General features: G+C 40.4%; 4 protein-coding genes across 5 annotated transcripts; 2 read left to right on the forward strand and 2 right to left on the reverse strand.

Annotated features, from left to right (window-relative positions):
* Positions 1 to 1,553: 1,553 nt before the first annotated feature.
* Positions 1,554 to 3,619, reverse strand: LOC125020405 (cathepsin S-like). The gene is made up of 8 exons (XM_047605739.1): positions 3,593 to 3,619; positions 3,151 to 3,305; positions 2,790 to 2,912; positions 2,536 to 2,685; positions 2,222 to 2,446; positions 1,972 to 2,137; positions 1,776 to 1,878; positions 1,554 to 1,713 (listed from the first exon to the last, which is right to left on the reverse strand). Exons 2-8 carry the CDS (start codon positions 3,268 to 3,270, stop codon positions 1,614 to 1,616), a joined length of 987 nt encoding a protein of 328 aa, XP_047461695.1. The 5' UTR covers positions 3,271 to 3,305; positions 3,593 to 3,619; the 3' UTR covers positions 1,554 to 1,613.
* A 690-nt stretch (positions 3,620 to 4,309) lies between these two features.
* Positions 4,310 to 11,154, reverse strand: LOC125020404 (procathepsin L-like). Its single transcript, XM_047605738.1, has 8 exons — positions 11,000 to 11,154; positions 9,885 to 10,005; positions 9,678 to 9,800; positions 7,118 to 7,270; positions 6,809 to 7,033; positions 6,088 to 6,253; positions 4,930 to 5,035; positions 4,310 to 4,837 (listed from the first exon to the last, which is right to left on the reverse strand). The coding sequence occupies exons 2-8, from the start codon at positions 10,002 to 10,004 to the stop codon at positions 4,738 to 4,740; spliced, it is 993 nt and encodes a 330-aa protein (XP_047461694.1). The 5' UTR covers position 10,005; positions 11,000 to 11,154; the 3' UTR covers positions 4,310 to 4,737.
* A 4,112-nt stretch (positions 11,155 to 15,266) lies between these two features.
* On the forward strand, positions 15,267 to 21,095 carry LOC125020454 (leucine-rich repeat and immunoglobulin-like domain-containing nogo receptor-interacting protein 1). Of its 2 annotated transcripts, XM_047605800.1 has the most exons (3): positions 15,267 to 15,611; positions 16,101 to 16,169; positions 18,800 to 21,095. In XM_047605800.1, the coding sequence occupies exon 3, from the start codon at positions 18,812 to 18,814 to the stop codon at positions 20,639 to 20,641; it is 1,830 nt and encodes a 609-aa protein (XP_047461756.1). In that variant the 5' UTR covers positions 15,267 to 15,611; positions 16,101 to 16,169; positions 18,800 to 18,811; the 3' UTR covers positions 20,642 to 21,095. The 2 variants fall into 2 exon arrangements, with proteins under 2 accessions (XP_047461756.1, XP_047461755.1); XM_047605799.1 differs by lacking the exon at positions 16,101 to 16,169 and having other exon boundaries at positions 15,272 to 15,611.
* Positions 21,096 to 21,642: 547 nt separating this feature from the next.
* On the forward strand, positions 21,643 to 27,369 carry vps72a (vacuolar protein sorting 72 homolog a). Its single transcript, XM_047605801.1, has 6 exons — positions 21,643 to 22,016; positions 23,842 to 23,994; positions 24,636 to 24,756; positions 24,842 to 25,018; positions 25,121 to 25,265; positions 26,101 to 27,369. The coding sequence occupies exons 1-6, from the start codon at positions 21,900 to 21,902 to the stop codon at positions 26,489 to 26,491; spliced, it is 1,104 nt and encodes a 367-aa protein (XP_047461757.1). The 5' UTR covers positions 21,643 to 21,899; the 3' UTR covers positions 26,492 to 27,369.
* The last annotated feature ends 303 nt before the right edge of the window (positions 27,370 to 27,672 follow it).

Raw genomic sequence — 27,672 nt, forward strand, 5'->3', positions numbered from 1 at the left:
CAATTACTACTTTGATTGGCAAAAGTGAAAGGTATCGTAAATTACTTTAAAGTAATTTCATCTTTGACAACTGTATCTGCTAGTAGTTTTGTTAGGATAAGAATCATTAGACATATCAGAGTGCCTTGACAAAAACAAAAAAGTCGCCACCAAAAAACAGGGCCACACACTCTTCTTTGGACCACCTTTAGCTTTGATTAGAACACACATTTGCTGTGGCACTCCTTCAAAAAGCTTCTAAAATGTTCTTCTAAAAACATTTCCATCCAGTGTTGCATTAATTTTTGACAAAGACCTTGTATTTTGATGATGGGAGAATCTGACCACTGCACAAAGTCTTCTCCAGCACATCCCAAAAATTCTTAATGGGTTTCAGGTCTGGACTCTGTGGAGGACAATCCATGTATGAAAACGATGTCTTATGCCCCCTGAACAACTCTTTCACAATTAAAGCCCAATGAATCCCATTGGCATCTTAGAATATGGCTGTGCCATCAGGGAAGGAAAAAAAAATCCACTGATGGAATAACCTGGTCATTCAGTATATTCAGGTAGTCAGCTGACCTCATTCTTTGGGCATAATGTTGCTGAACCTAGACCTGACTAACTGCAGCAACCCCAGATTATAGCACTGCCCCCACAGGCTGATATAGTAGACACTAGACATGACGAGGGCATCACTTCATCTGCCTCTCTTCTTACCCTGATGCCCCATCACTCTGGACTCAGACCACATGACTATTTCGCCACAGTCCAATCTTCATGCTCCCTGAAGCCATTTTTCCTAGTTAGCCTCACTGATTAGTGGTTTTCCTAAGGCTACACAGCTGGTCAGTCCCAGTCCCTTGAGTTCTATTCATATTGTACTTTTGGAAATGCCCTTACTTTTACTAACAGTCTTGAGTCCATCCCCCCTAGATTTCAAATGGTTAAAGATCAGGATTTTATTTCTGACCACGTTTCAAGATGGTTCCTCCCCATCCTTCTAGTTCTTACCCCATTTAAGTAGTTACTGCTTCAATCTCCTTGAATGTTTTCACTTCTTAATTCTTGCCAATAACTTGACCCTTCTCAGACCACAAGTTGTGTCCTTCAACATGGTTGTTTAAGAAATGAGAAGCTACTCATCGCATCAGTTGGGGTTAAATAACTTGTTGCCAGGTGAGACGTAACCAGCTGTGCAGTAATTGGCCAATAGGAGGCTCATAACCATTTGCATAGTTAAATCCAGGTGGCAAGATTTTTGGGGCAGAGTGTATTTGACTGCATTTCACTAGCCATTAGCATCCATGGACCAACTCTCTAAACACATTAGGCGCCAAATTTGAGACTTTTAAAGAAAAGCTTGCCAAGAGTAGCACAGAAATTCTCAGGTGTTAACATGTTTCACTGGCATGGATATTTGGCTTGATATAAATCCAAGGATGTACCTCCACTTTCCTGTGGTGAAAATGTCCTAGAAGCTGGACCACTCAAAGGTTTCTGTGCAATACTGGCGCAACCTAGTGGCTTCAGTTTGGTAGGTCAAAGTGTTGCTCGCAGTAAACTTCAAGTTAAGGCATGAACTGGTTTATTTAAAAAGGTGTGCATCAAAAAGAAAAGACATCCTCCAATCACAGGATGGGAAAACAAGCATAGAGAGCGATGCCGCACTGGTTGCGTCTGTTCCGCGCCATTTTGATGTATCCGTCATCTCCGTAGTTTTCACTCCAACTACAAATGAAGCTCAGTTAATCATAACTTCAGTCAAGGAAATGTGAACTTCCCAGACAAACCTGTTTTTGACCAGCCAGTAGTCCTGTCCTCGCTCTCTGCCGTAGCCCACAACCAGCACACCGTGGTTCACGTTGTGGGTGCATGTGTGATCTCTGTACACACCTATGGGGCCAAAGTGGGAGGAGAAAAAAAAAGCTCACTTCCTCAACTAAAATTATAGTACATTTTAAAATACACTGAAACAGAATCTCTCACCGTGACGATAGAAGACAAACTTTGGCCTGGAAGCATCAATTGCAACAGAGATGGGGCCGATGTTGACTAAGGCCATTTTCAGCGCAAACTCATCCCCCTTTGGCAAGAAGGAATATCCTGAGCAGTTTGCGGCCCGATACTCTGGTTTGTATCTGCACCGACCGTTCTGAAAGATGAGCATTCATGGCTGTTAATGTCTTGCTTTAATGCCTGTGTTCCTTCAATGAGGACTTTCCTAAATCTAGCCGACCTTTGCGCTGTAGGGGTAAGCAGCTTCCGACTCAATGCCTTCGTTTTTAATGACGTACTCGAAGGCGTTTGTCATGAAGCCACCGTTGCATCCGTGGTTGCCGTACTTTGTTGAGCAGTCCACCAAATTCTGAGGACTGAGTGACGTCAAGACACCTGTGGACTTCTTAAGTTGCCCCTCCAAAGCTCCGACTGCACTGAAGGCCCAACAAGATCCGCACGAACCCTAGAAGGCAGAGACAACGCAAGTCAAGCATCCAGATTGTCTCCATTTAAAAGTGCACCAATATTTAGGGCGGCAAACCAAGACCTCACCTGCATTTTGACCTCAGTTACCAGCCCTTGCTCCCTCCAGTCTAGTGAAGCCGGCAAAGAGATGTTGACGTCAGTGAAGTTTGAAGGTCCTCTCTCCAGGTCAGATGGCACGATGGTGCCACTGAACGTGCCCATGATCTCCTGACTGGTCTGTAAGCAGAGACTTTCCAAGGTTAATCTGAAGAGGTATTGGCCGCCTGTACTTATCACCCACATGCACTCATCTTGGAGTGGTTTTTGGGAAAAGTTCTTACCAGGTCTCCCAAGTGGTTCATTGCCAGCTCGTAGGTGTGAAGGCCCATGGAGGTTTCCAGGTTATGGATATTAATCATTTCCAAGTTCTCTTCCCAAATCCGTCTGCGACCCAGCTCCTCAACCTGAAACAAGTTAGTAATATCAGTGTTTAAGGGCAGACAGTTGTGGTCCGATTAGATTCTGTTTAGGGCAAGAAGCATTGTTCCTCCACATGTAAACAGGGAAACAAGGCTAGTTACTGTGTTTGATTTAACCTCTCAAACTAGTTTATCAACCAGAGGCACAATTGACACCAGACAACTGATCAACTAATCTACTTAAAGTGCCTAGGTTGACTGGATCGAGGGCCTCTGCTTTTACCTGATGAGAATACACTTTGTTATGAATCTTCTTCCACAGCTCCCAATGCCGATCCATTTCTGAACTGGTGATGGCCGCTGCAAATCCACACAAGGCGGGGAAAAGCAGGCTCCAAAACATTGTGGGATCCGAGAAAGTTGCCGCTCCACCCGAGTCTAAGACAAATGTTTAATAGGACACACCTCAGGCTTGGTTCTCGCCAGCTGCAGCAGCACAGTTCACTCACTACCAGGTTCAGTTCACATTTAGAAGTAGCGAAGGTAAAGTTAAATTGATTAAATGCATGACCTTGGGACATTTGTTTTAAGTGACATGTTTTGGAAAAAGTATTTCATTATTAGTTTATTTAATTTTTAGGTCTCAAAAAGCAGATGGCTGGTCACCCTAATTTTAGGTGAAAACTGCAGAAATCAGCAACCAGAGACTCTAAAACATGACCTACCTGTATAGTTGACCAGGCTGTACCAAAGAAGAAAAAAGACCCCAAGACCACCAGGTATTTATCACCACAATCACTGCACACACCTGCAGCGAATTACACCTTCATTGAGTGATTTGTTTGTTTGGCCACTTGGTGGCAGCAGAAACACAACACAGATAAACAGCATCATCAATCATTGTGTCCAGTGTCTCAACCCTGCAGGTTGTGTACACTGGGTTTGTAGAGCTTGGTAAATGGCGAGAAAGGTTAGTATTCATATAAGTATTAAGTGTTAATCTGAATTTGGTTTGCTTGGTCATTTGATCAATAGAAAGAAAGAAAGAAGAAAAAAGGTTCATTATTTGGAGAGTATTTGCTACTAACTCTGGGGTTTCCTTTACAAATCAATACTAATACAAACAGACAATACTACTATTTCTAAAATAATATCCTGCTAAAGTTGATGCTACTTGTGTTTTACTAGCATACCTGCAGTCAATGAGCTTCCTCCCTCTTATAAATAGTTTGAGGAGATCAGGAGAGGGTTTTTCTTTATGTATGTTTGATTAATTCAATGAAATTAAAAGTGGTAGAACAAAACAATGTGAAATGTTGAGGGGAAACCACATAACACACAAATACATTGTGCAAAAAAGGCAACACAATATAAATAAATTAAGAGTATATGGAGTATAGAAATGAAGCAAATGAGGTCAGATGAAGAATGACACAGAGATATACTGGACTGAAGAACCTTTATATTTACAACAAAATCCAAAAGCAATCCAGTTATTTAAATAATGATTCCCTCACAAATCTCATATCTGTAATTATAAAACAAGAAATAACTATTATTATGAGCAATAATAACATTTAATATACATTGATGAGCCCATCAAGTTTACTTCAGCACACAAAAAGCAAAGTCATTATTTAAAATTCTATATTTCAATAAATATATGAAATACAGCTACAGACATGTGAAATACTCAATTAAAACCTAATTATAGACATCCATGAAAAAATTATATTAACATTTCAACCTTTTTGTTTTAGTATTTTATAGCATTTTACAGCATTTTATGCATTTTTGGTCATTAAGTATATTTATATAACACATGGTCTCTGATATTAAATTAAAATACCTAAATAAAATAACCACATATTCACACAGTTGGGTAAACAGCAAAGCTGGCAATGCCGCATAGGTTATTCTTGTTCCTGGCAATCCGAATGAAGCCTCCTTCTCCCCACGCAGTTCCCCAACTGAAACCACAAAAAGGCTCATATTTAATATCAGGCACACTTTATGAGGAAAGTCCTTTTTTCACTTTCTAGACAAGATAAGACGAGTTCACCTGTTTTTCACGAGCCAGTAGTCCTGCCCTGCGTCTGTGCCGTAGCCCACTACCAGCACAGCGTGGTTTATGAGCTTGGGGTTGCAGTCGGGTACGTTGTATAAACCTGAGCAATGAGAAAATAAATGTAATCTGGTAATATTATCTTCCGATGTCTGACAACATACATATAGTAGCCACTAATGTGATTCAGTTCACTAAGTTTGTTGTTCACTTTGAGTTTGAGGCTCTGATGTATTTTGCGGACGTTTAATAAAAGACAGGACGCCTAACTAACAAATAACTAATCCGAACTCAACATACACGTGCATATTTTTACACAGAATATTACGGTGGCCGTCTAGGTCAAAACACAACAACATTTCAGTTGGAAATACCGCTATTATTTAGAGTTTGTGTCAGCTAAAGAAAACACTCTGTGCTGGTGACAAAGTCCTATCTTTCTTCAAAAACACAGCATTGAATTTAAAGAAACATTTAGAGTCACAGCACAGCGCGTTTTTTATAAAAACACGTGTTTATGTTAAATGAATTCAAGAAAGACTGTTATTATATATATATATATTTTTTAACAGTTTTTAAGTTAAAACTGTTAAAATGCACTCAGAAAATAAAGTGAGTATTGGCAAAAACCCATTGTCATTATTATGTTGAGGCGGCAGGAAGGAGTTGTCAGCAGCTGCTGAATGTAACTAATAAATCACAATCACATCAGCTTATATTTTAGGACGGGTTCTGTCCAATCACAAACCAGGTGTTTTGTCCCTACCCTTTCCATAATCTGAAATGTCGTTGTGTTTTGACCTTCAGGGCCACCGTAGAGACGTGCATAAATATGACATTTAAGACTATAAAAATGTTTTTGCTACTTTATGGAAAGTTGAAAAGTTGAAGGAATCTGATCTTGTGACACAGTGAGTGAGTCCTGGGAGAGATTATTGAACAAATGTTATAAGAAAGAAAAATTTTGAAGCAAAAGGAACTGATAGTAGCACAGAAAACAAAACGTTTAGGAGCTTAATTTGGAAACCAAAGTATGGACCTCTGTGCACTTTAAATGTGCTTCCAATAAACTCCTTCTGGGTTATTAATAAAACTGAAGCTCACAGCTGTGATCTACCAGTCTGTGCGTAAAACTTTCCAAGTGTTCGTCCTCACCTCCTTTGTACAGGTGGAAGGACCGCAGCATAGCATTCACAGCCACAGCGACCGGCCCCACCGACCCCACTGCTGCCTGCAGGCTCTTCTCGTCTCCCCGTGGAAGGATGTGAAAGTTAGAGCAGTACGCGGCCTTTCCCTTCACCGAATAGCGGCATTTCCCGTTCTACAGACAGAGAGGAGGCATACAGCGATACATTATGGAGCTGCGTGGTTAAAATATATCACATGCACATTATTCATGCAGTCACGTCGCATGTGTAGAGAGTCAATGCAAATTATAAATTCTCGCACACCGAATCAGTCGCACATGGAGCCATTTCACAGGTGTTCTCTAATGTTTTAACACATTTGTGAAAAATATGTAACTCCAGCTCTGAAATATAATGAGAATTTGTGAATAATTACTGAAGACAAATTGACTGAAATTATGCTGTAGGCTTTAATCAAACTGGGACAATGCTGTCCACCATTAAGAAAGAGAGACACAAACAAACCACAGAAGAAGCATGTAATTTGCACATTGGGTACGCTAGTGAAAATGAATGCATGCTAATATAGCAGTCCTTTGCTAAATCTTATCTTCATGGAGGTGATGTTATTCAGCAAAATCATCATCTGCCTTTCTGAAAATGTTTCATCGCGAACTGAATATTTCACCAGTGTACCTAATGTTTTGGCATGTGAATTTGTTCGCTCTCAGTCCCTCTGCTCTGATCACCTTGTGTTCGTAAGGGTAAAAGCTCTCCGAGTCGACGCCTCCGTTGTTAATGATGTACGTGTAGGATCTTGAGATGAATCCCCCCCTGCAGCCGAGGTTCCCCACGTTGCTGCTGCAGTCCACCAGGTTCTGAGGACTCAGGGAAACGAGGACACCCGTTTTCTTCTTCATCTGGCCCTCCAGAGCTCCCAAAGAGCTGAAAGCCCAGCACGACCCGCATAGCCCCTTGAAAAAGGAAGGAGAACATTTAGTTTTACTTCAGCTGGTTTCATTAGATTGTGGTCTTCTCCTCAGTTTAGCCGAGCTCACCTGGTTTCTCACTGGACTGACCAGGCCGTCTTTCCTCCAGTCGACACTCTGAGGTGCTGACAGGCCGCTCGCATCCTTAAAAGTGGCGTTCGTGAAACCATCAGGGTCCTCCAGCTTGAAACCGTTCAGCTTCTCATTGATCTCCTCGGTGGTCTGAAGAGAAAAGGAAAAAAAGATTAGCGGTGCTCTCTGAAAAAGTCTTAAAGGTTCAGTGGTGGAGACTAGTGGTGAAGTTATGAACTGCAGCCAAGACACCTTCCTGTGGCATCACTGAATGTGCAAAAATTTAAGGTAACAAGTAGCAGATTTATCTTGATTTGAAGACCTTTCTTATTTGCATTCAGCTCCGCTGCAGGTCTCTGTGTGGTTGTAGCTTTTAATTTAGCATGAACACACATTAAGCATGAAATTAATCACAATTTTCTTAATCTGAAAATGACAGATAAGGTCCTCCATCTTCCTCCTGTTCCATTTTCATATTTGCTGTAAGATCTTGCTGTATTGGACATTTTTATTGATAATTTTTTGCACAAATGAAAAGCCGTGCTGCTCCTTATTCTCCAAGGCAACTGTAACACACTGTCCTCCTACTGCAGGCCAAAAGCTTGCGTGAGTCCCACACATTTCTGCCAGCTTCCCGCAGAGTGAACACGTCATACCCATCCAGGCTTTACTGCTCTGGCTCCCTGACATCTTTACCATCAAAAAATAAACCCTCCTCCACAAGGTACCTTAAAAATACCCTTCCTGTGTGGCTTATGTATATTTTTACTCCTCAAACCGTCATTTACAAGCAAAGGAAACCCCACTGTAATACTGAAAAGTCTGCCAAAAGACAGACGCCATGTATCTGCATTACATTGCCTTTAATAAGCATGCACACTATTTTATATCCAACTATTCTATATTATTTTATATTTCACTTTTTTAAGTACTACATTGCTACAATAGAGTCACTTCTATTTAAAACATATATTTTACAAACAGAAATGTGTTATTTTATGTGCATATACATGCACCTTTCAGATTTTTCGGTGGTAAAATCTGAAAAAGCAAAAGTTTACACTACAACTCCAACATTGTTATTGTTCCTGACATTCAGTTTTGCCAGCAATCATGTCCATAAACATACACGCTAGCCAGTTGCTTTATTAATTTGCCCAGATGAAGCGCAGGTCATGCAAGAGTCCTGATTGTCCAGGCTGACCCAAGCCATACTGGATTAAATTAATCAGATTGTATGAAGGAAGATTAGAGCTGTTGTATACATTAGGGTTTAAATTAATCTTACAGGTTTAAATGCAGATTAACGGTGTTGGTCGGTGGCATCCGCCTTGGACCAACAAAAGGTCAATATGTATGAAGGAAGCTGAGGACGCAATGGCCACCACATACATTAGACTTCTTTGAAGTACTTCTAAGAGTGTGTTTTGTTGTTGTGCAAAACAGTTTGTCATACAGTCTGTATCCACCAGAGGTCTCTCAGATACACTTCTGTCCAAAACAGTAGCATGAAGTCTGATTACTTTAATTCCTGATTGTTTTCCATCTTGGATATATTTATTTTTTGTGTTGTGTTGTGTGTTCTTTTATCGTCAGCATGTGATCATGTGAGTTACGAGTGTAGTATTGTGTAATACTGCAGCTGAAGGTAACAGGAAAATCCAAACCGCAAAAAAAAAAAAGATACAGATCATTTCATGCATGCGCTGATTGATAAGCTTATAACCTGAGGAAGAAGGAGACGGTTTATAATGGCTGAGTAACCATGCAGAACGTTTGATGCTGGTAGCTATTTCTGTTTCAGGTAACTGGAAATTGCAAGTTACACTGTGACACTGAACGCGATGTGTCTTTGTGTCATCACCGTCGTCCCATAACAACGTGGTGGCAACATTAGGCCCTAACCCTAATCCTAATCTGATTTTCACATGCGTCTCAAGCTCCCACTTGTGATCCAGTCACTCAGGATGTTAATACCAGATATGAACATGGCATCTTTTCTCACAGCATGATGAAGAAGTGATTTTAATATCGATCGGACCACTTTGTGGAGGTCAAAGGTTGGCTCCATGACCGCTAGACTATGTTAAAAGATTTTCTAAAACTAACTCCTTCCACCATGTCAACCACCCTTCGTATATGAGCAGTAGAGGAAATAAATGACGTTTAAACTTCCAGGTCTTGTACCTCAAAAAGTCACAACATCTTTTTTTCTGAGTGACTGTTTTGAAGTTTTCGTCTCTCGATTTCCCCAGCACAATACTTAAGCTTGAGTTCCCGAACAGTTGACATTTTGTACTTGTCATTTTAACTTTACCAGAGTGATTGCTGCAAACATGTAGTTCTGACTTCTGTAAATTGAATCTTCTCCAAATGCAGAGACAATAAACTAATTAGTATAATAATGAGCTTAACTTTTATTTGCTGTATGTTCTGAGGACGTTTAATTCGATTTTATCCACGTGCATGGAAAACTGATTAAACGTTGCTCATGAGTAATGATTAAGACGACCAGACAGTTTAGACATATGCTTTACAAACAGGGAGAGGATCCTACCATGTCAGCCAAGTGGTTCAGTCCTAACGTGAAGCTGTGTTTTCCCGCTGAGGCCTCCTCGTTGTGCCTCAGCACTAAACGCACGTTCTTCTCCCATATTGCCCTCCTGAAGGCGAACTCGGTCTGAAACGAAAAGGCCGAGTGACTGATCTGAACACAGTGTGTATGTACACGGCGCGTGACAACAGAGTGAAAACGGTTTCGCACCTGATTACTGTAAACTTTGCTGTGTGTGGTTTTCCATTCTTCCCACAGCTTTTCTGAGGAAGGCGAAGATCGGCCAACAACCAGAAATGCCAAAAGCAACACGGCACACAACATGTGCATCCTGGAAATAAGAACAAATAAAGTTAAAGCAGCTGCATTTTGTAAGTAGATATGACTCTTGTGTCAATTTTACTGGAGCTGAAACTGTCTGACTTCTGATGTCCAAGCATCTCAGTTTGTTTAAAGGTTGTAATCAGGATTTTTTTTTATTTATTTATTTTTTTTTATTAGGAAATATATTCAGGGACGTTATAAAGTAAGACAGTAGGTCCAAAAATACAATCTCAACTTTATTCAAATATTTTTGAAGCTTTTATCTTGGCAAGTATTCCATTATATTTTCTGTAAAAGGACAACATTTGTTAACACAGAACCAAATTATTTTCATAGAAATTGTTAAAAATTACCTTTAAAAGAACTGTTTCTGTTTAATTGCCTAATATAAAGTCGCCCTGGGTGACAAAACACAACAAAACTCCCAAATTCCTGCAAATGAAATACTGTGTACAGGATCTCAGTGTCCTCAGTAGATTCAATTACTCGTGTGTTGAAGCCTCTGCTTACAAAACAAGAGCTCACTGACAAACGGATTGAATCAAATGACCAGGAAACAATTTATTTGTACAACAAAATGCGGAAAGGTATACAAAAGTATTACGTAAATCCCCTCGGGTTTTTTAGCATCACAGATGCATTGTGAAATGATACTCAGGTTTTACATTAAATATGTATTTACTGTTTATGCATGCCTCTAAAGTCTAAAACTACAACAGCATGGAAAATTAATCTCAGTTGCCATTGCACAAGAGCACAAAGGACAAAGCGGTACTTGTAGAACTTAAATGTTGAAGCTGAGGGCTCATTTAGACTTTTCAAAGATTTCCTCACTGCAAAAAAGGAGAAGCTTAACAGGTACTAGTATGTTTTACTCTAAACTCTGAGCTTCCTTCCTGGCAAAACTTTTCTACCCGCATGTACTCGCCCACACACGCAAACTGAGCAAAACAACTAAACACATCAACAACAGTCAGAAGAAGAAGAGGGTTTTCACTCACCTTGTTGCAGATTAATCAGAACTGTTTGTACCAGGAAAGAGGAACTGCACTCACTTTTCAACTCAACAGAGGACCCTCCCACTCGAAAGAGGAAGTTCAGTTCCCTCGTACAAACTTTTTTGTTTTTTGTAAGCGCTGCAGATCTGCTCTTGTCATGTGAATCTACTTTACCGTCATCTGCACAGGCCTGAAATACCTCCTCAGCGTGAGATGTGCAAATGACAAACGCGGAAAGGCGACATTAGTCTGAAGTGAAACTAAATGTGGAGAGAAATACCTGTAAATGAGTAATGACGCTCATAAAACGAAAAAGTCAGAGTCAAACCTGTTTCTGGCTCAGGATTAAACGACTCTCTCAGTCACGGATACAATGGTGGGTTGAAATGAAAAATAGACACCTGGACTAAATTTATAATCCAAACTGACATTTGGCTGTAGAATTGTGCTCTGAAGTCGGGCAAAAACCTCTGCTTTAAACTTATCAATAGCTACGAGCAACAACGTCACTAATTAGCAAATACTCGTTTGAGGATGTTGGGACTTCATTGTTCGCAATTCTGGTTTTGCGCAGCCATGTTCAGATATTAAAATTAAGTTTTATATGTTGTCACACATTCGGTGACTCTACTATTATAAAAATAATGAAATAATCTAGGGGTGTAACGATTCGATTTTAACAACGATTCTATTCGAATCGAATCGCGGTTCGCGGTTGCCGATACGATTCAAGGACGATTTTGGCTGACTTGAAATCGATTCAGTAACTTTTTAGACAAAAATTTAACCAGTGTGACTGAAATAAATACCAACTCAGCAGATGCGTTTTTTCGATCAACATTACCAAAATGACCTGTTTTTGCATAAAATAAAACTTTTATCTGCACAATGACACTTTTTAATCTAAGCATTTAGCTGCATGCCGAGTTCTTTTTCACAGCATGAGACTTAAATGTACAATCACACTCATTTATCTAAATCACACTTACGTATCTAAATCACACTCATCTCACTCTTTCTTTATGCATAGTGAGGAGGAAACGCAGAAATAGAAAAGGACATAAAGTCCTTCTTGCTCTGTTTCATGACGATAGCCTACTAAAAAGAAAATATAGAGGATTGTAGCATCTACTCTCAGAAGGCCATTCACGTTTTTCATTAAACAAGTAGGCTACATGCTGCTCGTTATTTCACCCATTTCCCAAGCATGACCTCATGTTCACTGACTTAAATAGCTTTGCTCATTCACGAACATAAAAAGACCAAGCCGTGATTAAGCGCAAAAAAAAAAAAAAAGGATTTTATCATTGGGGTGAACAACAGTAAAACATAAATGTGTGACGTTATTTCGTCACTGACGGTACGAATAGTTTTCCATGCAGGGGTGCTGGCTGTTCGCTTTCACATCCAAAGTTCCAAAGTTGGCGCTGCCGGTCTTCCAGAAGTGGGTAACGCTGTATGTGTAGCACTTCAAAGAGTCCGTGTAGAACGCTCCGTCGCGTTAGTTCCGGTCTTCAGGTGGTAGTGGTAGTCTTCTACCACCTTACTACGACCGCCACTTCATAGTCAGACTGACTCGGTTAAGGTTTAACGTCTTTATCATTAAAAGTGCTAAAAACAAACAAACAAACAAAAAACACATCAATATAAAGTCTGACGTGCTTAAATCAAATGCGTTATTTCCTAGTATCGATACAATCGATTGATTACCTTTTAAAACGATATTAGATCGATGTATGTCGTCCGGAAGGCCAACTTGCCGAGCACAGATGGATGCAGTTGGATCGTAGGAAAAATAAATCAATTCATCGATGTAGTGGATGAATCGTTACACCCCTAAAATAATTCCAGTGTCCACATATGGGGACATTTTTTAAACTACTACTTCCGGTTGAAAGGTGATGCTTAAGTTTTTTTTTTTTTTTTTTAACATCTTAGGTTCCAGAAATTAAAAATGCAGACCAAACAAAAGCTCGGGTCTCAAGATGTTAAAGGTGCTTCTCCTTTGAATTACATCTCGTCTACTCCTTTGTGTGTGGACACTGTCTGACTCCATATTGTAAGATTTTATTTTGGTCCTGTTTGTGTATTTTGTATTTTGAAATCAATAGCATGACACAATGCATTTAAAAGACGATTGAAAATAAATAAAATTATGTTTATTTGCCATTTTAACCAAAATGTGAATAAATCAGAATGTATGGGGCATTCAAATGCAGCTGAATTATTGGTTAATATAATACATTAACGCTGTTTATATTTTTTTAATATACACGTTTTATATTTATATAAAATACATTTTTATGTTTTATATTATAATTTATAATATAATAATCGGCTGGTGACCAAATCATTCTGTCTCGTTTCTTTCATTTCCTGTGGGCCTTCCACTGAACTCCATCTAATAAAGGGAAAAGAATTACCCAGAAACCTCCTGGCAGTCGGCCTGAGTGATATGACGATAAAAAGACGGACGGACATTATGCAATGTTGAACTTTGGTTTGTCCAGGGCTATATTTGGCGTTCATCTCTGCTCTTTCCTCCGGGTTTGGACAGAGATTTGCTGATGAACGCAGCTTCCCTGAGGCACCAGATGGTAAGATCCTGACTCGGCATCTTGCACGCTTTGTGTCATCTCACCTCGCCTTCCTGCAGCTGAGCAGGTAACTCCACTCCAACTCCTGATTTTTTTTTTCTTTTTCTTGTTTGTCAGTATCCGGAGGTAGCGTTGGTTGATTGAAACGGTTGAAGTGTGGGCATTTGATGCACCTGAAACAGAAAACGTAAAGATGCATGAATGAATTTATACTCATGTTACATTTACAGTCAATAGCTGGGTTTACATGGAGCCACAGATTCTGATTACAATCAGCTTAGGAGCCCAAACCGAATGAAAATGCTCCATATCAACACCTCAATGGGAATAAACAGGCCCAAACCGACTGAAATTTCATTGCTTTTCCCAAACCGATTGAAGGACATGTAAACGGTGAATCGGAATTAAGTCAGGCTCCGTTCTGTCTGCGCATGCTCGGTCTTGATGTAAACGCACAGGCTAACACAACAGCAAAAGTGGATATGACCCCGCAAACTTTCAGAATCAAGCTGTTGCTTTTTAGTAATAAAGCTGTAGAAACAAAAGCAAATACTGCTAATTAGACGAGAGACCTCCATCTTTGATCAGTCACATGATGTTTTCATCGATCTGCGCATGTCACACGTCTGTAAATCAGCTGTTCCGATTAAAAGTAGAGATGCATGTAAACATAAGATCGGAATAGATCTGCTCACGTGTAAACAGCTAACCTGAAACCTTAAGTCGGAATGAGAAAAATGTCTCCATTCGGTTACAGAGGGGACTATAACGCACAGTCAAAACTTTAGTAATTATGGTCTGAATCTGTTAGTAAGTTTGCATCACTCTGATCATTTATTTTTGAGTTATTACGAAGTCACATATTCTCAGAATAAAGTTACTTCCTCTCAGTGTTTCTACATTAGTTCTTTCTACACATTTCCTGCCCATTTACACAATTAAGCTCGAGTCTGAGTGAGTCACTTCACCCCGATCACGCTAACATGCCCATAGCCTCACAACAGGTACAGAATCCATCACTGCACATCTTCCATTTAAATTACTTAAAAACCTTGGGGCTCATTTAGAAAATGTTGACGTCTTATATCACCACGAACTGTCCTGGAATGATGATTTATCAAGATAAACTACACCCACCACAAAGTCCTGAAAAAGTAAGAAATACAGGGGAGTTTACACCAATCAGGCATTACATTATGACCAGGTAGGTCTCCCTTGTGCCTCCAAAACGTGTCTTCTGAGAGTGTCCTAATGAAAGCCAGGTCCAAAAGCCTCCAGCAGAACATTGAATCATCAAGATGGTCATAATGTTACTCAGCTGTTCTGTTCAAAATTGTAATCAAAATATCCTCTAATCAAAAAATGAAATTTTAATTTTATATTAAATAGAGTTGTGCACAGTAGCAGTTAACAAGCAGCGCACACTAGACAAATTATTCCAACCAAACACTATTTTTTGAGTTAATTTAAATCACTAAATGCTTCCTTGGCTAAGTCAAGCTTTTGAATGACAAAGCAATCGATATTCCTTTATTTTTTAAGTGACAAGTGTTCAAATTCATTCCCATCTGGTGCCGCTATGAAATCTCCGCGTTTGGCTGACCCGTGCCTGCCTCCTGTCATCCAGTGCAGCATACTGGATGGAGTCCAGGAGCTAGTGCATATAATCCCCCAGCATGCATCGAGCACCCGTGCGTCCTCAGCCAGGTTGTTGTTGCCATGAGGACAGCGGAGCAACAGGGGGACCGAGCTGCAGCATCACGCTTCCTCCGGAGTTGAAATTTTTAGAATAAGAGGATGGTGCTTTCTTGTTGTTGTTGTTGTTGTTTGTTCTCTCAATTTGCTTGGGTGTGTTTTTAACAAAATTTTTTAAGGTGGTGCGGACAGTGACGGAGGTGTTTCGTAGTAAATCACCTAAATGAAATTAAAACAAACTAACGAACAACAACAACAAAAAAACACATTTGCATGTGAAAATGGAGCTATCACAATGACAAGCCCCTCAGGCTGAAGAGAAGGTGAGTTACCAGACTCGATTTTCCTCTGCTTCTTTCACAAATTACTGTAATTATGTGTCTTTTATACTACCATCCTTTGTGTTTGAGCTTTTGAAGCTGTCAGTAAAAGACTGCGCTATCACCTTTGTACACTATTTTCACTCTTTTGCATGTGCGATACCAGAGGAGTTCAGGAGGAGCCATCCTCCATCATTCACTGCTGTAGGGAGTTGTTATTATCACCAGTCATCTGTTACCAGATCTATACAAATAACTGTGTCAAGATAAAATAAAATACATGCCTTGTTCTCCTTATCTGAGTCTTTGAAAGAGTGTGAGATCATTTCAAGCTGCTCCACACTGTCGCGACTACTCTCAGCTTACCGGGCTACCACGTTGTTCAAAACTAGATGATTTATGTGGAAAATCAGTAAGAGAAAATGAAACAGTTTTCACAAATAATGTCACTAAAAATGTCTCGTCTCATCCCTCTTTTTGCATGTTTGTAAGAGCTGCAGCCTTCAGCATAACAGCGTCTGAGTGGATCTGCCAAAACCGAGAGTGGCATCACACTTGAAGGTGTTTTTTTTTTTTTTTTTTTTTCTGTTGGCGATTTAAATATTTCAGCAACTCACACATTTTCTGATGAGCTGATGCCTCGGTTTGTTTGCTTGCCCTCACTTTCTGTTTCTCACGTCTCTTCTCACGTCCGTTTTCATGTTCACATGCCACGATCACACGTCCCACCACAGTGACTGGGCTTTTTTTTTTTTTTCCAGTAACAAAGCAGCTTATTTGTGAGGCAGGTAGCATGGACAAAATAACATCCTCACTTATTTTAAAATACAAATATAGTTTTGCTTTTGCCGCCCCCTACTGGTGGCCTCGGCTACACTTGAATAGGAACAATACAAACTTGTGCTTTGAAATAGAAATAAATGTTAGATGAGATTACTTATGTAATCATAGTTTTATAAATTTAAAGACCATAGTCTATGTTTGGTACTTTGCTGAATCGTTGCTGAATCCAGAGAATAATAGTAACAATAATAACAATAATATTAAGAAGAAGAAGAATTACAGTTAAAAATAAGTGAAAGTTCTCATTATGCAGAATACTCAACATGATCTTCTTCTTCTTCTTATGATTATTATTATTATTATTTTTATTTTTATTGAAGATAAAAATCCAAAGAGAGATAAATTTGTACCCAACATTGAACAACATTGAGGGTTATGTCCTGTGTGAGAGTGTGCTGAGTTGTGTGTGTGAATATTAAGTGTGGAAGGAAGAATATATCTGTACTGGTCTTACTTTAATTCCACTATTTCTGAAAAAATAATAATCCAGTTAAATTAATCCCAAACAAAACATACAAATTGCAGAATTTATATCATTAATAACAATAATAATAATGTTTTCGCAGTGTCTGTATATGGACGACTGAATGTGCCAACTGCTGAGGAATGTGTGTTCCTGTCACATTAGCTTTTGCCCACAGAGAGATGATGTTTACTGTGACTGAGGCCCACAGATAATTCAGTCCTCCATGTGACGTCTCATGTGGTGCAGGTTTACTCGTTCCCGGTCTTTCCTCATTCAATCTGCGCAAATAAAACAGGAACAGAGTGAGTACACGCCGTGCACGTTTTGCTGTATTTATTCGTTACGAGTTTAGAGCTGTCGAGCTGAAATATAATTATTTGCACAGGCAAACTGGAAGTGGCATATCTGAGGACCTCCTCACTTCAGCCAAGTTTTTGCCTGTTAGCACTGGACAGCTGAAATGTTTGGATGAGAGCAGTGACGGCTGATCTACACAGTTTTATAGGAGGAGATAAGCTCTGCTGATTAAAGTGTACTTAGTAGTGGTTTAAAAGTGCAGTGTGGTAGCGGTTACATCAGAGCAAACCTTTGAGTAATGGGCTAAAAATCTTTAATCAAAAAGTGAAGTGCTTTTTAAAGCTAAAGTTTCATTGCCACTGCCTGCAAGTAAGATCCAAGTTCGTTATTAATCTTCGAGGACAGTATGTGGATCTAAATAATTTAGATTTAGAACTATCAAGTTAATATCAAATGAGGATAAAGGGAGCAAAATGATTCCCTTTTGATTTAAAGCAATAATATTAAATCTTTTTTGGGGGGTTGTGAAGTATTATTATTACTATTATCAGTTTTTTTAATTTTAGGACAATGCACATCAATCAACATTGATGCCATCAGTGTAAATGCACCAGACAAATGCTAATTTTCAGCCGCAGTCCCAAGGCAGGTACACAACACAAACAGAGAAGACTTTAAAACAACTATCATGCAACAGACAATTACAGAACTAGACACAGACTGAAAATGTCAAAACAAACCACAAAGGACACAGATGGACGGTATCGAAACAGACAATATTATGACAGAACATTTCACCCACAATTATATAAAAAAAAACAACCAACCAAGAACCCAGAGAGTGTGCATCACATCAAGAAAACTATTCAGATTTATTTTTAACCGGTGTTTGAGATTGTTTTTGAAAAAAAAGTAGGTAGTTGTCGCAGTTTCAGATGTGTGGTGGTGCTAACTTGTTTCAGGAATGTGTTCTTGGTTAACAATAGTATCTGTAAATGTGAGACTTCACCAGTTTTCTGTTTTGTTGACGTTAAGAGTCAAGATAAAGTACCCACGCCTCACTGTGAGGTGATATGAATATCACTCTTTATTATGCCATGTATTTAAAGGTCCCATATTATTTTAATAAGTTCATCTAAATCCCACATGCCCCCAGAGTGTGTGTTTTAGGTTTGAGGTCTAAATACCTTATGGATCTTTATTATTCTGCCGTGCCTGTTCCGGTTTTAGTGCAGATGCAAAAGTGTCTGTGTCAGTGTCTGTAGCTTTAAATGAGCTGTTGTGGTTGCTCCCCTTTCTGGAAGAGATGTGTGTTTATCCCCGCGTGACATGCAAAGGTGAAGAATTTTGAATGAAACACTCATTCTGAGGAGCAGAGAATAAATAAATGTTTATTAAATGGTTGCCTGGCGTTTTTTCTTTGACATGTTAACAAAGGTGAACCTAATGTTTTTGCTTTAAGAGAAATGCTTCCATGTTGGTATGTAATTTACATGTTTACCCTCTATAACTTGCCAACACAACAGACTCCATCACTCTCACAGTCCTTTCACAGCTGTCTTTTTTTTTTTTCTCACACATACAGGCAGGCCACCAGATGTTTCAGGGGACTCTCGTCCACCAACGGCTGTGCTGGGGAGCTCTCTACCTGTTTGTAGCAGGGGTGGCGTTAACATCTGAAACACTCCGGCTGTGTCCGCCGTCCTGCCGCTGTAACACCGTGCAGCTGGAGGTGAACTGCTCTGGCGGTCAGCTTACCGCCGTGCCCGATGGTCTCCCCCAAGAAGCTAAACTACTAAACCTAACTCATAATACGATCAAGAATCTGGTGCACCGGCAGTTCCACACATTAACAAAGCTGCTGAACTTGGATTTAAGTGACAATCTTCTGGTATTAATTGAAGTGGAAGCCTTCTTTGGCTTGCAGAGTCTGATAAGTTTGCGCCTTTCCCGTAATCACCTTAAGGTTATTCCAGTGGGAGCCTTTGCTGGCTTGACAAGCCTGCAGTTTCTGGACATAAGTGGCAACGAGATTCTTGTTTTTCTAGACTTTACTTTCAACGAATTAGCAGCCCTACAGTTTATCAAAGCAGTGGACAATGATTTTGTTTTTATCTCTCATCAAACCTTCACTGGGCTTAACAGTCTGCAGGAGATGCACCTTGGCGGCTGCAACCTCACCTCAGTGCCAACGGAGGCACTCGCACAGCTCAAAGTGCTGAGGAGCCTTCGTTTTCACCGACTGGGACTCACCACACTGCCAAACTACGCTTTCCGTCATCAAGTGCATCTAAAGGAGCTTGTCATTTCTCATTGCCCGTGGCTGGAGACCCTGTCAGGAAACAGCCTCTTTGGCCTGAATCTCACAGCACTAACCATTAAACACTGCAACCTGAGTGGAGTCCCCTACATCCCTTTACATCACCTGGTATATCTCATATACCTTGACCTTTCCTTTAACCCTATCACCTACATCCACGGGAACCTGCTTGGAGACCTGCTCCGGCTCCAAGACTTCCATCTTGTCGGGGGATCGTTGCTACGCATTGAAACTGGAGCGTTCACGGGTTTGGCACATTTCAAACTGCTCAACGTGTCCAGAAATCTCCTGACCACACTGGAAGCAGGAGCTTTTCATTCAGTGGACGCCCTGAAAACTCTGGGCCTTGATAACAATCCGCTGGCATGCGACTGCCGTTTGCTTTGGGTGGTGCGAAGGCGACTGAACGTGGACTTTGGTGGACTTCCACCTACTTGCACTACCTCAGTCCAGCTCCAGGGCTGGAATTTTCTAGACTTTTCTGAGGCCGAGCTCCCGGGTTTGCTCACCTGTCGGGAGCCTCGAATTCTGAACCGCAAACCTCGGGAAGTGAGAGTAGATCAGGGACACACGGTAGTGTTTCATTGCAGTGCAGAAGGTGACCCTCTGCCATCTGTCAGCTGGCTAAACCCTCAGCTGAGATATTTAACAGCCACTGGTAGAATACGGGCTCTCTCCAACGGCTCACTAGAGGTTCGTTATGCTCAGCCTCAAGATAGCGGTACTTATCTCTGTGTGGCATCGAATGCGGCAGGAAATGACAGCCTGCCTGTCAGCCTTCATGTCCGAGCCTTTCCATCAGCTTCTAAAAATCGCTTTCGCTTCAAAAGTTGGTCTACGTTACCATCTGCCTCTCCGGGTGCGAATGGAAATCAGAAACTCCCATTTGATTTCAAGACCCTACTAATTGCTGCAACCATAGGGTTTCTCTCATTTTTTAGCTCTGTGTGCGTATGTTTCATTTTCATGTTCTTCTGGAGCAAGAGCAAAGGGCAAATAAAGCACACTGCAACGATAGCGTATGTGCCGCGAAGCGCCATGATGAATAATAATAGAGGGACAAGCAACTACATGGAGACAAGCAGGTTCACTATGAAACTAATATGAATCATTTTCATTTGCCGAGCGTGATTTCAGTTTGTAGTCTGAATTTCAAAGCATGCAAGCACCTTTCCAGCAGAAATGGACTTTCCATTCATTGAAATGCAAGTAAGCATGTTACATTTTGGACATTAATAAGGTTTTAGATTTAATTTTTTTTTTAATGTCTAATGCCACTGATCAAGTCTGCTTTTCATGCCTGTCTTTTGAGAGACAGAAGCTGCGCTATATAAGAGATGTTAATTAACTGCTTAACGCGTACATTGCCCATGTTGATGTGAAAACAGTTTAAGACCTCAGTGCAGAGTGTGTATAAGAAACAGACTCGCCTGAGGGACTAATCTTATGGTTTGTTTAAATGTTTGTTTAGTTCTTTTGATTTCTATAGAAGAAATGAATAAATAATGCATACGAATATGAATAAAAGTAGCATCAATTAAAACGATTGTGCTTTCAAAAATGTAATTTTGCAGTGTTTGTTTTTTTCAGTGACTCTTAGTACATGAGAAACGATGCAGCAAATCTGAAGGAGAAGAAGGAGAAACTGATTTTTCACAGAGCTCTTAAATACACACTACAATATAATGTTCCTGTGTGAACTATGAGCACATATTTTGGGCAATTCTATTCTACAGCGATAATTTCCATCAGTTAGTGGAGCTGCTGCATTTCCTGTGAAAATGGTAAGTGATCTCTGTCGCCTTTGTGTCTCGTAAACATTTGAAATAAACCACCGATACAATCCAAATTAATAATAAAAAATGTATCAGTGTGCAACGTGCAAGTTATGCTGTTGCCGTGGCAACGCAGTGGCTCTGCAAGCGTCGAGTATCAACTAAGAAGACCTGACTGGTTTCCATAACGACTGTTTTATGGCCAACTAAATTATTCAGAGCTATTTTTTTTGATGAGAATCGCATACGTCAATGTGTATAAATATTAAAGTAAATAGCACTTTTATTTTGCACAGGACTTCCTGTAGCAGGCGGAAGTACATCAACCACCCCGGAAGTGTTTGGTGTTGTTAGCGGTTAGCTTTAGCCTGTGCTACTAGAATTAGCTTCTGAGCGGAGAAGCGGTTTTTTGTATATTAGAGTGGACTTAAAGCTCATTTGTGGCTTAAATATCGGATCATGTAAACATCTGAGTAAACGCGGCGAGTAACGACGTAAAAGCAGAGACTCACTCTCCAACCGACTGAAGTAGCGTTGAGGTCCAACCAGAGACCAGGAACGTTTGTTAGCATTGTTTAGACATTACAGCCATGACTCTTGCAGTTGATCGCGAACCAAGAAAGACTGCGGGAAACCGCATGTCAAAACTACTTGATGCTGAAGAAGAAGACGAGTTCTACAAGACCACCTACGGAGGCTTCAACGATGTGAGTAACTTCAACAATGCACACAGAGTGCGCTAACGAGTTAGCATTAGCTAGCCGATAGCTGGCTTGAGTCGGTGAATGGGTTTACACGAGACCGTATTTAACAGCGTTATAAGGATATTTTTTTCATTTCATTTATTATTTTACTGAATTGGGGCACTGTACATAAATCGTCGTGGTGCGTTAGGTTATGTATCAGTATAAATGCGCCGGACTTCAAAAAAAAAAAAAAAAAAAAAAAAAAAGACAGACAGACAATATCAAAACAAACAGCCCTTGAACAGAGTAGAACCTGATAATCTTATGCGTATTAATAACACGGTAAGACACACTTTTACTGTAGCTATCCGTCCTAAGATTGTACACCCCGAATAAAATAGTTTGAGACATATTCCAGTAGGATTTCGACTGGTTCTTCATTATTATTAGTATATCTACTAACTAGTTATGTGAGCCAAAAGGTGTAGTGATTTAGGTCCAAGTCAAGGTGTCTTGCACTTTACCAGAGAAAAGAAGATCGGTTTAATGCTTTTTTGTGTAGGATAAATCTAAAGTAAAGAATATATAATTTGAGACTCGGGTGTTGAATATGTCTGTACAATTTTCTTTCCGCAAGATGAGTCAGAAGCCTCCTCCAGTGCCTCATTAAACAGCAGCGTGAAGACATATATCAGGGCTCATACGTTGGACTTAATCAGTCTTTTGGAATAAATAAAGAATTTATCCTAATCCTACTCAGCCTCTGCCATCATTCCTACAGTTAGAATAAATACGCATGCCTTCTCATATCTGTGGTTATGGCTCATCATGCGTGACTGGAGTTGTAATTGGGGACAGATTTGAAAAAAACGAGTCTACCTAAATGTTCCTTCCACTGCGGTGTGCAGCGGCCCGGGGTCATCCAAACCCCCATGCCGGTGTGATTCATCTAAATAACGGCCGTGACTCTAAAATATTCTGCGCCAGTCTATCGAATAAATATTTCAGTCAGCTGCAAAGATTGACTGAATGAGATTGGATGCCAGCCTCTCCTGCTTCTCACCCAAAGAGAGAAGAGTGACCTCTACTGTGTTGTGTGTCAGATTATTAGATGCTATTGCTTGATTTTTTTTTTTTTTTTAGAATTACAGTATCAACCTTACAGTGGTGGATAGGCTTGTTTCTTAATAGGCTTGTTTCTTCATTTTACAGTCAGGATAATTTTCTTCAAACAGCTGGAGGTTCAAGGGTGACGTGCTTGTGTGGGGGGATTTGGCAGCGACTGATCTGGCAGTTCTGACAAGACTGTTCTGACTGGATTTAAAAAATAAAAATCCTGAGGTGCCTCGGTCATCTCTGCTTGATAGTGATAGCACAGCCTGACAGTGCATGTGCACATACTTAAGCTCAAAGAATAGTGAATTTTTAAAGATGTGAAACTATTCTGCCCTGTGTGCAGCCGTACAGTGGTGTCTGAACATGTTGTGGTGATTTTCTTGTCATGGTTAACTTCCGTTTTTTTACCCAGTGCATTATCTTGAAATGTGCTTGTGCTGTAAGTCTGAAAAGGAGCCTGAGTTTTTTAAATTAAAAATAAAGCTCCTCATTGTACCCGAGGAACTCTTCCCTACTATATTTCATATCTTCATAGGAATATGCTTAGAAGATATGAATATTGCACAGATCCAAAATTGCAACTGATTTTTAATATCATCTGAATAGAACATTAAGAAAACCTTGGATAAAATAAGGTATAATGGTGACTCACATCAACATGAAACTTCTTGAATTATTGTTCAATTGTCATGAACTATTGACTAAATTGTCCCCCTTTGTTGACTTTCAGGAATCGGGAGATGATGAATATCACGGAGAACATTCAGACACAGAGGATGAGGTGGACAGTGACTTCGACATCGATGAGGGTGATGAGCCGGACAGTGACCACGAGGAGGATGCACCTCGGAGGAAAAGTCGGGTTGTCACCAAAGCTTATAAGGTAGGTAGTAATTTCAGGAGCTTTCAGATGTGGTTTCAAGTCTCCACGTTAGTGAATTAATTGTGTTCTGAAACCTGTTCTTCGCTTGTACTTTTTGTGACAGATTGACAACATGAACACAGTAACTTTTGTCTTGCTTCTAGAGAAACAATTGGATAGACAGACAGCTCATTCCCGTGTTATCCTGCATTTCAGTCCTATTATGTGTATTTACAGAAGTGCACACAAGGACTCAGTAAAGCTGCTTTTACTATGGCTGCTCCACTGGAATCATTGATTGGCAAATGACATCCTGTCAACAGCAACAAGCCGCATAATTGATTTGGCATCACATGTTTTGTGTTGCTATCTTTCTGTTATAGGAAACTGTACTTTTTTTGTTGGTTCTTTGTACAGTTGAAAGAAAGAAGAAAGTATTCTAGCCGACAACAAAAAATGTTTTGCCTCTGTTGCTATTTTCTTAATTCTGTAAATTAAAAAGGAACGAGACTTTAAAGCTTGACAAAAAGACACATGTATTATTTGTTTGCTGGAGTCCTCCTAAGATAATATGTCATTTGCCCCAGGATGCCCAAACTTTTACACACAACTGTACATGGATGCAGATAAATATGCAGTTAATATTCTTTCTTTAATCACAGGAACCTATAAAGGTGGCAAAACCCAAACCCAAAAAACCCTCTGAAGAACAGAAGAAGACTGAGAAAACCAAGGTGGAGCTCAAAAGGAGGATTCCACCAGAATTTCAAGACTTTGCCGAGAGTAAGATTCCTCTCAGTGATGCCTACACGACACTACACTCTTTCCGTTCTCCATTTTCAAGCTGCATGTCTTAATCCTCCTCTAGCTCGGAAGTCCGTGCGACAGTCCACCAGCGAGCACACCCGTAAGACCAACCTGCGCTTGCAGGAGCGTCAGGATGCCCCTCGGCGACGAAGAGGTGCTCACCGTGACCGGCCTCTTACCCAGGACGAACTACTCGCTGAGGCTAAAATTACAGCCGAGCTCAACATCCGATCTCTAGGTAAAAACGTGCACGTGTACCTCAGGTCGAGGTTACAAGTGATTAATGTTGATTTATCATTATGTTGTCAAAAGCCAAGTCAATTTTACTTTGTGTTTGTAGAAAACTATGAACGTCTGGAGGCTGACAAGAAGAAACAGGTCCATAAGAAGCGGCGCTTTGAGGGACCAACGATCCGTTACCATTCTGTCCTCATGCCTCTCGTCTCTCACTCGGTCCTAAAAGAAGAAAACGTTGATGTTGAAGGGTACGTGTGATGAGCAGGCAGACGTGGTTGGCTTTAGAAGTGATGGACCCTTCTCGCTGTCATAGTAGTGAAAGCACACATGTATTAATGATGGCTCGGTCTCATAATGTCTTCCCAACTATGACAAGTCAAGGTGTTTGTTATGATAAAGGTCTATTAAGCACACGTTAGGTTGATATTTCTGCTGCTGTTGCTGAAGTAATGCTTGAAGTAATTGCTTCATTGACCTTAGGTATTTAATCCTTCTTGGATTAAATGCCATCACATGCTCGTGATTAGCTGTTATGCAATTAGGCAAATAGTAGGAAAAGTAAGAGAAATAAAAAACACCTTCTACTGAGGATAATCTTATGTGGAGGATATGCACTGATGCCACTTTCCCAGTCGAATGCTGAATGACACAACATGGCAGTCTTTTGGAGAAACTGTAAAACATGGGGTGATTTTCTGCTTAAATTAACTGTAGTTTGACTCAACAGTGATTCTAAAAAACCCACCAAACAACCAGTGGTTCATGGACGTTACTTTAAGACTTACTTTTGAAACTTGTAAGCCAGCATGTCGAATTACTCACCACCACCCACATTATATACACTATTTATGAAGGCAAAACAAAATTGTAGTTTAATGAGCTTCCACTGAAACAGTGGATTAATGAACAGAGGGTAGGTACATTGCATTGTACTGACACACAATAACACACTATGTGCTTCATTGAATACTGCCACCCAAGAGGATTGAGTTCCACCTAATGCGTATAACCTCCCTAGACAAACAACATATATTATTATAGTGTAAATAATATTCATTCTTTTTGTATCATTCTTCCCTAAAGGCTGGACCAGGACATTCCTCAGACTGCACCCCAAAATCCCACCACACCCTCCCAGCAGCCAGCCGGAGGCCTTTGCTCCCGTACCTACATAACTTTCAGCGACGACGAAGCTTTCGAGGTGGCCTTTCCACCCAGCGCCCAGTCCAGTCCTCAGCTGCCCGTCCAGGAGGTTTGTCCCGTCACGCACAAGGCCGCGCTGTACCGAGACCCAGTCACAGATATACCTTACGCCAACGCGCGAGCGTTCCGCATCATCCGGGAAGCGTATCGGAAATACGTGGCCGCCCACGGATTTCCAAACACTTCGGGAGGGGTGGCGGGACTCGACTCCTCGGCATCGAAGGGCGCCCGCCAGAAAATGGTTGTGAAGCAGGGTGCAGTTGCCACGTAGGTAAAAAAAAAAAAAGATAATCGGACTTGAAAATGACAACCAGTTGTTGTCCAACAACTGACAGCTGGAATCTACAGAACAAAAACCTAACTTTTATGGGGCACTCAGTTACAATCTGACTTGCCTTCGGGAAATCAAATTAGGCTCACTTTGGCAGCAGCTTTTTTTTTTTTTTTTTTTTTTAGTTTGTTTAATTATCTGGAGTTTCTTTTTCACTTTTTGTATTTTTGTGTTTCTATAAATGTACATAAATTTTGACAAAAATAAATAGTTGAAACCTGGAATAATTAAAGTTTTTTTTTTCTTTCCTGAGACCTGCCTTTTAAGACATTTCACAAACCGAAATGGTCAGACTGTGCAGCGGTGCCCTCCGTCCTGAGAGTATTGTTCATTTAATTGCATCTTTTTCCAGATCATCCTCGTGTGACTACTCTTCACTTTAAATCCATCCTGAAACAAAACATGCTGTGGCGTTTTGTACGGTTCAAAAGACAAGGAACTAAATGCCATGTTTGTATTTAGAAACATTAATTTCCCATTCAGTCCAACGTCATTACCAAAAACACATGAGGTTATTTTAGAAAAGCTGGGATTTGGTTCATTCTGTGTGACAAAACATCACAGCAGTTTTAATTGATCAAAGCGTTCTGAGCTACAGTTTCTCCCGCCTGTTATGACACTGATGAGTTCTGACAGAACAAGAAGCATCCAGCATCCCCCGTTTGTTAGCGACAGATATTTTTTTTTCCCCACTCCTGTGTCTTTATTCTCTGTTTAATGTTCAGTCTGATAGTTCAGATTTAAGTTCAAGTTTCCACTCTCAGCCTCGCTCTGCCGACAGCATTATCTAAATAAAGCAGACCGGCTTTTTCAATGTGTGTGCGCTGGTAACAAAAGTCCTTTTTTTCTCCGTTCACGGTTAATGGCGTAAAATTGTTGGAGCTTCGGTCTCCAGTAATACTGCTGTGCTGATTTCTGCAGGACTTTAAATGAGTTTTTCTATATTTATTTTCAGTGTGTACAATCACAGAGTCACCCTGAACACCACCAAGGGCTTGACGAGCGTCTCCTTCAACCCCCTCACACACTGAGCAAGAATTGGTCTCCTGCATCCATTATGATTTCTTCAGCTAGGTTTGAAGGACAAGATGAAATAGTCAAGAATAAAAAACAAAATTAAT

This window comes from Mugil cephalus, chromosome 14, assembly GCF_022458985.1.
Source record: "Mugil cephalus isolate CIBA_MC_2020 chromosome 14, CIBA_Mcephalus_1.1, whole genome shotgun sequence".
In the NCBI taxonomy this organism is placed as follows: domain Eukaryota; kingdom Metazoa; phylum Chordata; class Actinopteri; order Mugiliformes; family Mugilidae; genus Mugil; species Mugil cephalus.

What these genes read in the sequence shown, in the direction of transcription:
- LOC125020405 (XM_047605739.1), bottom strand. Translation starts at nt 3,270, where the DNA reads ATGTTTTGGAGCCTGCTTTTCCCCGCCTTGTGTGGATTTGCAGCGGCC. An exon ending in TGAACCACTTGGGAGACCTG is followed by an intron (nt 2,686 to 2,789) that starts GTAAGAACTTTT and finishes CTCTGCTTACAG; the next exon opens with ACCAGTCAGGAGATCATGGG. An exon ending in CTTACCCCTACAGCGCAAAG is followed by an intron (nt 2,138 to 2,221) that starts GTCGGCTAGATT and finishes CTCATCTTTCAG; the next exon opens with AACGGTCGGTGCAGATACAA.
- LOC125020404 (XM_047605738.1), bottom strand. Translation starts at nt 10,004, where the DNA reads ATGCACATGTTGTGTGCCGTGTTGCTTTTGGCATTTCTGGTTGTTGGC. An exon ending in TCAGTCCAGTGAGAAACCAG is followed by an intron (nt 7,034 to 7,117) that starts GTGAGCTCGGCT and finishes TCCTTTTTCAAG; the next exon opens with GGGCTATGCGGGTCGTGCTG. An exon ending in TACTGGCTCGTGAAAAACAG is followed by an intron (nt 4,838 to 4,929) that starts GTGAACTCGTCT and finishes TTGTGGTTTCAG; the next exon opens with TTGGGGAACTGCGTGGGGAG.
- LOC125020454 (XM_047605800.1), top strand. Translation starts at nt 18,812, where the DNA reads ATGTTTCAGGGGACTCTCGTCCACCAACGGCTGTGCTGGGGAGCTCTC.
- vps72a (XM_047605801.1), top strand. Translation starts at nt 21,900, where the DNA reads ATGACTCTTGCAGTTGATCGCGAACCAAGAAAGACTGCGGGAAACCGC. An exon ending in GCTCAACATCCGATCTCTAG is followed by an intron (nt 25,019 to 25,120) that starts GTAAAAACGTGC and finishes TTGTGTTTGTAG; the next exon opens with AAAACTATGAACGTCTGGAG. An exon ending in GAAAACGTTGATGTTGAAGG is followed by an intron (nt 25,266 to 26,100) that starts GTACGTGTGATG and finishes TCTTCCCTAAAG; the next exon opens with GCTGGACCAGGACATTCCTC.